This window comes from Suricata suricatta, chromosome 7 (assembly GCF_006229205.1).
Source record: "Suricata suricatta isolate VVHF042 chromosome 7, meerkat_22Aug2017_6uvM2_HiC, whole genome shotgun sequence".
NCBI lineage: Eukaryota > Metazoa > Chordata > Mammalia > Carnivora > Herpestidae > Suricata > Suricata suricatta.
Window position 1 is genome coordinate 48,438,292 of NC_043706.1, and position 8,248 is coordinate 48,446,539.

At 57.2% G+C, this 8,248-nt stretch overlaps 1 protein-coding gene across 2 annotated transcripts in view; it reads right to left on the reverse strand.

Moving 5' to 3' along the window:
• Window positions 1–950: 950 nt before the first annotated feature.
• The window catches only part of TRAM2 (translocation associated membrane protein 2), an 81,185-nt gene continuing 73,887 nt past the window's right edge, over window positions 951–8,248 (reverse strand). For both annotated transcript variants that reach the window (XM_029943617.1, XM_029943618.1), the window contains 4 exons: window positions 8,111–8,215; window positions 7,689–7,832; window positions 6,641–6,804; window positions 951–5,461 (listed from right to left, as the gene is read on the reverse strand). In XM_029943617.1, the coding sequence (XP_029799477.1) occupies window positions 5,388–5,461; window positions 6,641–6,804; window positions 7,689–7,832; window positions 8,111–8,215 (487 nt within the window). In that variant the 3' untranslated portion in view covers window positions 951–5,387. The remainder of the gene's footprint in view (window positions 5,462–6,640; window positions 6,805–7,688; window positions 7,833–8,110; window positions 8,216–8,248) is intronic.

The following is an 8,248-nucleotide window of genomic DNA, read 5'->3' on the forward strand; positions in this document are numbered from 1 at the left end:
TTCCGCACGCACCTGCTCCCATCTTCGCCCAGCCGGTGGCTTGACAACGCGGTAAGCATGGAGCCGCACTTCCATGTGAGATCTGCACACCGCAGGTCGAGAAAACTCCTTTCCACTTTGACATCTACTGGTACAGACTCAAAGAGCTCATTACTGTGCAGCACGCTGTGTAACCTTCTCCATCCTCAATTCCCTCATTCACATGACCAGAATGAGCACATACAGTTCAAAAAGGACATACAAGAAAGAACAGTGAAAAATATGACGCTAAAATTAACACGAAATTTTTTTCAACTGAAAGCAAATGTAAGCATCCAGATTAAAAAAGGAATAGAAGTAATTTCACCAGAGACAATTAGACTGATAATTCTATGCCTTTTATTCAGTTATTTCAAAAATATTTGTTGGTCATTTGTTTCCAAACGTACATTTAAAAAAAATCCATACAAAACTGTAATTTGTTTTAAAACCAGACAGAAACAGTGGAAAAGGATTTTGAAAAAAGTCCACTGAAAATAAAAAGAACCAACCCCCCCCCCCAAAAAAAACCCCTTTTACATGAAAGCATAAATACGGCAGGTACAAATTTTCCTTGAGTTCCTTGTTGAAATTTGGTCCATAAGGTGAACAGACGAAAGTAGAAAACAAAAAGACACTTTGTCCACATTTGCATTAGGAGTTGCTCGCGGCGGCACCAGCAGCCTCAGCCCGGCCGATGGCTGCTGTTTCTTACTCCAGAGGGACAGACACGTGAGGCGTACAGTGTCATCACACAAACCCGTGGATCCGCCCCCGAGGCCTTGGTGGCACTGAGGATGCCAGCCAGTTCCTACCAGGCGAGCAGGGCTGTCCCCGCTGATCTCTTTCCTCTCCACGCAAACAAGAAACTAGAACGCCTTTAGAGTGACGGTGACATTGGGGTCACAGCAGACCTTATTTCCAGACACGGACTTACTTAATGCCCCATCATGAGGATTTTTTTTTTTCCTTTTCAACAGATTTAAAAAAACAATACACGGACTTGTAAGGTGATGCTACAATGCTCTATTCAAGTGCCACAGAACCCACCAGGGTGAGGAGACGGGCAGTAACACGGGACGTGGCGCACAGTTCTGTAAGGGATGGTGACCGCCCTCCCACGGGTCCCTCCCCTCCCTAGCTGCGGGGTGCCTGGGGACAGCAAGGCCTGTGGAAGGACCACCGGCTGGGGGAGTTATTGCACAGCCCGGAAGAGCAGGGGTCGGCAGGCAGCCGCTGCGAACGTAGGTAACACTGAGATAGGAGCGGGAGGAGATTGTGCAACAGCCAAACTAGGCCTGCTGTCAAATGGACTGACACTTGTGACCGACACCTTTACCAAAGAAACTGTGGGTTGAATCAGAGACAAAATAGATTGGAAAAGGTTATAGCCAGGGCACCTTCCTTTTTAATCTGGGATGTGGGGTGCTGGCAGAGCAGGGCTCATGGGGCACTTATGTCCCTGGAGGCCACCAGGCTTCCCTCCACAGGTAGGAGGCACAGGTGACTGCCGTCGGCCCTCCCGCTTTCTACGGCCACCCCCGTGGGCCAGAAAACCCACACAAAGGAGAAACCAGAAACAAACCTAGAACAGACCACACACCCCAACACGACAGGGGGAGGGGACTGAGATGAGTGAGGCCAAACTGTCACAATCCGTGTCCCTTTTACATGTGACACACCCGAGTCCAGTGTCCTTGGCTGCACAGGACCCTAGAGGCCTGGCACCTGGCACCACACAGCACAAGCCAAGGCCGGAAGACCACACGGCAAGTAAGGCACTTCTTACCAGGAAGGAGGAGGGTCTGCTCAGGACAAACTCTCTTGGGGGTCGCTGAGCACAGGGCAGCACGGAACGTGGAAGTCCCAATGTTTCTGAGATCCCTGTAAAAGCTGGGAGTGGAGGGGAAGCAGTGGAGGAGAGACCCAGGGTAACGACAGTGAAGCTGGTGAAGGCGTCCTCACTGGGCCAGCCTCGGGCTAAAGAAGGGATTCTTTTTAAGTGTCACACAGCTAGACAATGACCCAGTGCCCTTCTGAGGAGCTGGGTTGTGGGCCAGGAGGCAGGGGGAGGGGAGAAAGACCACTCTGTCGTCCCGCCTCCCAGGCCCACAGCACACCCTCCATTTCGGACCAGGTCTGCTCAGTTGGGTCTCCAAGGCCCTCAGCAAGGGGAGGGAGTTCGTCCAGGCCCAGAAAAAACCGACAGGGAAGGCTCAAACCCACAGGCTGAGCCTTCCCTAGCTGCGTGGGGCCTGGCATGGCACTTCAGAGTGAAGGAGGCATCCAGGGAGTGGAATTTTCTATTGTGGAGTCTTGGGAGGGGGTGTACCCTCTGCCCCTACCTCTCATTCACCACTTAGAGGAAAAAAAGTCAAAGGCTGCTAACATAGAGGGTCCGTAAAGAAAACTCAGATGCTCACCCCCTGGGAGAACACCCCACCCAGGCTTCAGGGGTTTCCAGGCCTCCAGGGATCTGAGAGCAGTATCTGCAAAGGTGGCAAGAGCACCGATGTCTATTTTGGTTTCTGAAATGTCAGTAAGACAAACAGAAAAGGTTCTGGGCAACCATGTATATCTGTTGGGGCAAGCGGACATGGACACACACACAGTTAGAATGGACTAGAATGGGGGAGAAGCAGCTCCCCTCCTGACTCAGCCTGCTTCCCTTTCCTCTAGAACCTTCCCCTACCTTCAAAAGGAACACATGTCACTTAATAGTGCAGCTCTCAGAGCCCGGATGGTAAAAACATTCCCACCACTGAACTCGAGCAGCGCCGGGCCCTCCCGTCCACAGAGCCAGCCTCTCCTGCCCACTGCCACATGCCACATCTGTGCCAGCCAGGGATGTTTAGAGGGAGAGGCGGCTGCTGGCTGAGGTAGATTAGCATCTGTTCTCCTGCTCGTGGCTGAGCCAGCCTCTCACACTCAGAGCTGTCTGGCAGGGCCTTCACAGCTGGCTTGGTACTTTTGGAACAGGAGAGGGTGTTGAAGATGGAAGATGGCAGCCAAAGTGGCCAAATCAGGACCAGCCAGCACAGCAAGCTCACAGGATGGAGTTATTTCGGCAACATGCTTTGAGCCAGCCTGCCAAAGCCCGGGATCCGCTCTGAAATAAACATGGCAGGGATGCCAGGGGGGTGACCAAGCACCCCGACTTTACTCTCGTCCCCTCTCCCCTCAAATCATCCCGGAGACCCAGCTAGTGACATGCTAGCCTTACAGCCTCAGGGAGCCTAGGCTGGCCCTGGCCACTGGAGCGGTGGGACCACCTCCACTAAGCCAGAAGCTCGCAGGAGGCTCAGGAACGCGCAGCCATGCGGTCCTTAGCCACAAACACCTAAAACACCCATGTGAGAAAGAGGGTGCCTGCTGGCATGCCTGCAGCCTACCAGGTACCCACCCAAGTCTAACGGGCTCACCTGAGGGAGTGACCCCATGCAGGAGGCAGGTCACTGCCCGAGACCCTGCCAGGAAAGGACTGGGAGGGGCAGCGAGGCTGACAGGCAGCGGGGAGACTGCTGGCTGGCTGCCCCTCCATCTCCACGCAAGGAGCCACACAGCCACAGCCTCAGCAGGGTATTTGGCAGAGCGGCTAAGGGCTCCTGGCTTGGGGCTTCGGGGCTGATTCCAAGTACCCTTTTAGCAACGTTCTGCTCTGCAGCCCAGAGCAGCAGCAGACGAGGATGGGAGATGCGCGTCTCCACAGCGCCGCCTCACTTCCTCAGGGTAATCAGAGCCAAGAGTGGCTTTTCCCATTTCTACCTTATCCTGGACAGAGAGGGGAGGGTCTGCTGGTGCTAGCTAGGGAACAGTGCCCTCAGTCACTGGAAAATCCAGTCTAGCGCTGATAAAAGTGACGTGGAGGAGAGAGAGCTGCCCTGCTGAAAAGACCCATCTCCCCTTTTTTAGGATAATCACCCACGGCCTGGCTTCTACCATGGTGTCAGAAAGAGGACCAGCACATCAAGAGACACTAACATTTCTCTGCCCCCCAAGAATCACTCCCCGGCGCCTCGAAGCAGAATTAAGGCATTCTTGACTTAGGATGTTTGAAAGCCGAACCCCTTCCAGAAGTCATCACCAGGGCCCACGTGGACATGGAGGCCTCGTCTTCGGGTGGAGCAGAGGGAAGGGCTACGTGAGGGACAGGGCCTCCCCCTGGCACCGTGGTGTCTGCTCTGCCCGGACAGTCTAACACGCTGGACAAACATCAGAGGAGGACAATGAGCTTGCCGAAGAACACGCGACAGACAGGGCCAGAGGGGAAGCGGCGTGTGGCCCTCCCTGGGGCAGCAGGGGCCAGCAGGGGGCTCGGCATTCCCGCCGCTAGAGAGATGAAGTCGGGTGACAGGGGGGCCCTGACAGGGCTGCCCGGGTCTGGGGTCGAGGACCAGCGTCCGCCAGGCTGGTCAGTTCTCTGTGGTTTGATTTGGTTTTGGATGCTAGTGAACGGTTCAAAAAGCAGCTGCAGCTGGGGCTGAAGGAAGGCTGAGGCGAACCGCTCCGTCACCGCTGCTGCCGTTGCCTTTCCAGAAGGGCCTGCTGCTCCGTACGCTTTGTTCTTGCTCTAGAGGGTGGGAAGACTTGTCCTCCTTCAGCATCTCCCCAGCAGGGCGAGGGCAGGCTGGCCCCCATCCGGGACCAGCCACCGATAAGCCGTCTTGAGTCACGGGACCCAACACGCTTAACACCATCTTTCTGGACCAGGTCGCCATGCCCCACGGCCAAATGCCCTGGCAACTCCAAGCAGCAGTGGCTGTGCCGGGCCTCCGGCTGGTGTGTGCGGAGCTGGAATCATACATCTCAGTTAATCAGCACCTGGGAGATCATGATCCAGGAGGGCTCTCCTCGCCCGAACACGGGGCCCGCCGGTGGGCCTGCTACCAGCCCCAGGCGGAGGCTCCTTGGCACGAGGCTTCTGGCTTTGACAGGTCCTGGGGACTGATGCTGGGTGGTGGATGGCCAGGACTACAACTTGAGCTCCCTCTCATTGTAAAAATCAGACACAGAAAAATTGCACAATACAGTGACAGAAGTAAAAAGCAGCAGCTGTGAAGGAAGAGAAAGAGGAGGCAAGCAAATAGTGAGCCATGAGCGCCTGGGCTTCTAGAAAACCCAACACAGGACAGAGGTGAGGACGTGAGGTGGCTTGAGGGAGAGAAGGGAGAGTTTTGGTTTTATTGAGAACGGTATATCGAAGAGTAAGAAGAGAAAGCCAAGAAGAAAGGCAAAGCCCCGTTTGAAGACAGGTTCCTGCTGCTTGAGATGGAGCGTCAGGAGCAGGACGGGAAGGCGATGGCGGGGGGCCAGGCTCCCACCTCCCTGCCGCGCCCCCGTGTGAGCATCCCTGTTCCAGCACTTTGGCCTCAAGGGGACTTGAGTTTCTTAGTCCGTGGGGAGGTCCCATTCTCCGCTTTCACTACTCCGTTTTCATGGTAACCTAGGAAGTGAAGGGAGACAGACAACCTGCCGGGGCTGGAGCAGGAGAGGTGCCCATGAGGCCCGAGCTTGTGCGGGGGGTCGAGCCGAGGGGACGCCTGGCTGCAGCTTCCTGCCGAGACTGGACACCAGCAGACGGCTCCCGGGAAGGCCCTCAGTGTGACTCTGCTAAAGGTGGTTGCTTCCTGACTCTCCTTAATGGGAGGCAGCTGGGATGACATACAGTAACCCTGGAACAGGCCAGGGCCTGCCCACCACCCACCCGCCCGGGCCTCAGGCTGGGACCAGATCCCAGGCGCAATCACGCAGAGCCACCAGGGGCCTCAGTTTCCTTCAGCCCCCTGGGGGACTCCAGCCCACTTCAGCAACCATGCGGGGGGAGGGGAGAGTAGAGAGGAGGCGGCAGGGAGGCTGTAGGGACAGGTATTACTCAGAGGGCCAATACTCCTCCGACAGAAAAAAACCGTGCTGTCTTTTTACTGTTGTGGAAAACACCTCCATGTGCTTGCACAGAGTCAGTCTGGCTACAGCCTCACGCCCAATCCCCTCCCAGCCAGGCCTGACTCCCCACACCCAGCCGCGCACGTGTCTGGTTCAAACACAAGGGAGCCCTTGCCAAGCAGGCCACACCTGGAGAAAGGCAGGTGAGTCAGGGAACAGAGCCCAGTGCAGACAGGCCCCCAGGCTGCACAAAACGGGCTGGGGCCTGGCACCTGGCAGGCAGTTACCGGAACATGGCCAGGGGCAGAGGTGAAGTGGGCATCCCAGCCTAGCCACCCACCCAGCACCGTATCGCCCTGAGTCATTCCTGGAGACCGAGAGCCCAGATGTGGAGCAAGAGGGCAGGTGAGGACAGGGCCACCGGGCTGCACAGGGAGCAGGCTGCCGATCTGGGCTGGGGTCAGGAGCTGCTTCGCAAACACGCTTCCTGCCATGGTGCCCCAGCTCAGGACCCAGGGCCCCGGGGAAGGACAGGGGAGTGGCAGGACTGGTCTGGGTGGGGGCAGAGGAGCCAAGCCAGGGCTCCTGCCATGGTGCCCCAGCTCAGGACCCAGGGCCCCTGGGAAGGACAGGGGAGTGGTAGGACTGGTCTGGGTGGGGGCAGAGGAGCCAAGCCAGGGCTCATGCCCATCCCTCCCAGACACACTCCATTGCTACCCACCCACGGCCCCGCACTCACCAGACTCCCTCTTGATGGGCCTGGCTGGCAGTCTGGGGGCCGCTGGGACCCTCCGCTTGGCACTCTGCTCATTCCAGTACTCCCGCCAGTGGCGCAGCTGGGAGTGGATGAAGCGCCACATGAGCCAGGCCTGGGCGGCGCACACCAGCAGCAGCACACACAGCCTGCGGAGGGACAGCGTGGTGGGCTCAGGGCTGGGGCTGGCCCCTTGGAGGGACGGCGGCGTGGTGGCTCAGAGCTAGGGCTGGCCCCGGCCCGGGGAAGCGGGGGAGACCAGGACAGGAACTCCGAAGCTCCCCTGGCCGGCTCCCTGGGCACCGGCCAGCTCCATCCCCCAACCAGCACGAGGGGGCAGCAGGTGGTTCAATGCCTGGCCTCTGCTTTAGCACACTCAGGGGTGGTGACAAACCGCTGGGGGGTGAGGGAGACCAGGAAGGAGGAGGGGACATCTGCATGTCCAGCTCCAGTCACACTGCTTCCATGGCCCGTCTCTTCTGTACCCACAACAAACAACATGACTCATTTACGCTCCGTATATATACATGGAAATAATTCAAATGAACTGAATTATGATATAGCAGAATAATTCTACAAGGGTGGCTTCTCATATAGAATGCCACTTAAAAGCTGAGCAACACTGGATCAGTCACACACCCTCCCAGGCCCAAGGGTCACTCCTCCCCCCATCCCTGCTACTATGGGGGGCGGTTCTGCCAGACGCCCCACTGTAAAGAGTCCACACATGGCTGTAATGATCAGTTGAGGGGCTAGAGCAGAAGCCTATCATGCACCTGAAGACTGGACAGGGCCGGGGATTCCTACCTGAGGACCCTGAGTGCAGGCCCAGCAGGTGCTGGAGATGGTTTTGCTGGAGGCAGAAGGCTGGTGTTCCTTCTCCCCTCCGGCCAGATGTCTAGAGATCTCCTGCTCAACATCGGTGTGTGGGAGACCTGGCGGTCTACTGCCCCCTGACCTTCCAAAGTCCAGGGGGCTCCTGTCAGCACTCAGGGAGCCTTGCTTTATCTCTCTGGACTTTTTCCCAACTCACCTGCAGAGTAAGGTGTTGAAGTTTCCTTTCTCGGGGTCAAAGGCCTGGTTTTCTATGCGAGCGAGTCCAAAGCCAATGGCCAGCACGGCAAGTGTGAGGATGAAGAGGCGGGTGACCCCGAACACAGCAGCCCAGGCATTAAACCTGCTCGTGGGGGTGGAAAAGGGACGTCAGCCTTTAGGGCCACTGAGGGAGCTTTTACCCACTTCACCAGACACAACGCCAAGTGGACAGAGGGTGCGAGGGCAGCCCATCAGGGTGTTTGAGAGAGGAGATCTCTGGAATAGGATGCTCCAAAAAAAATGACCCTGGGGTGCCATCTGCAGGTAAGGGGCAGTTTCTACCCTCCCATCAGCCAGGCCTCCTGGGAGGCTCCTGCCCACGGCTCCTCCGAGGCGGCCAGCCTGCGTTACACCACTTACAGCTTCTCGTTGTTCTCGTCTGCAAAGTAGAAGAGTCGAGCCATGTGGAAGAGGAACTCAGTCGAGTATTGCAGCAGCAGCAAGATCAGGCCCAGGCGGCTCAGGCTGGGAGAAACAGAGAAGCCTCACAGTCCCCCC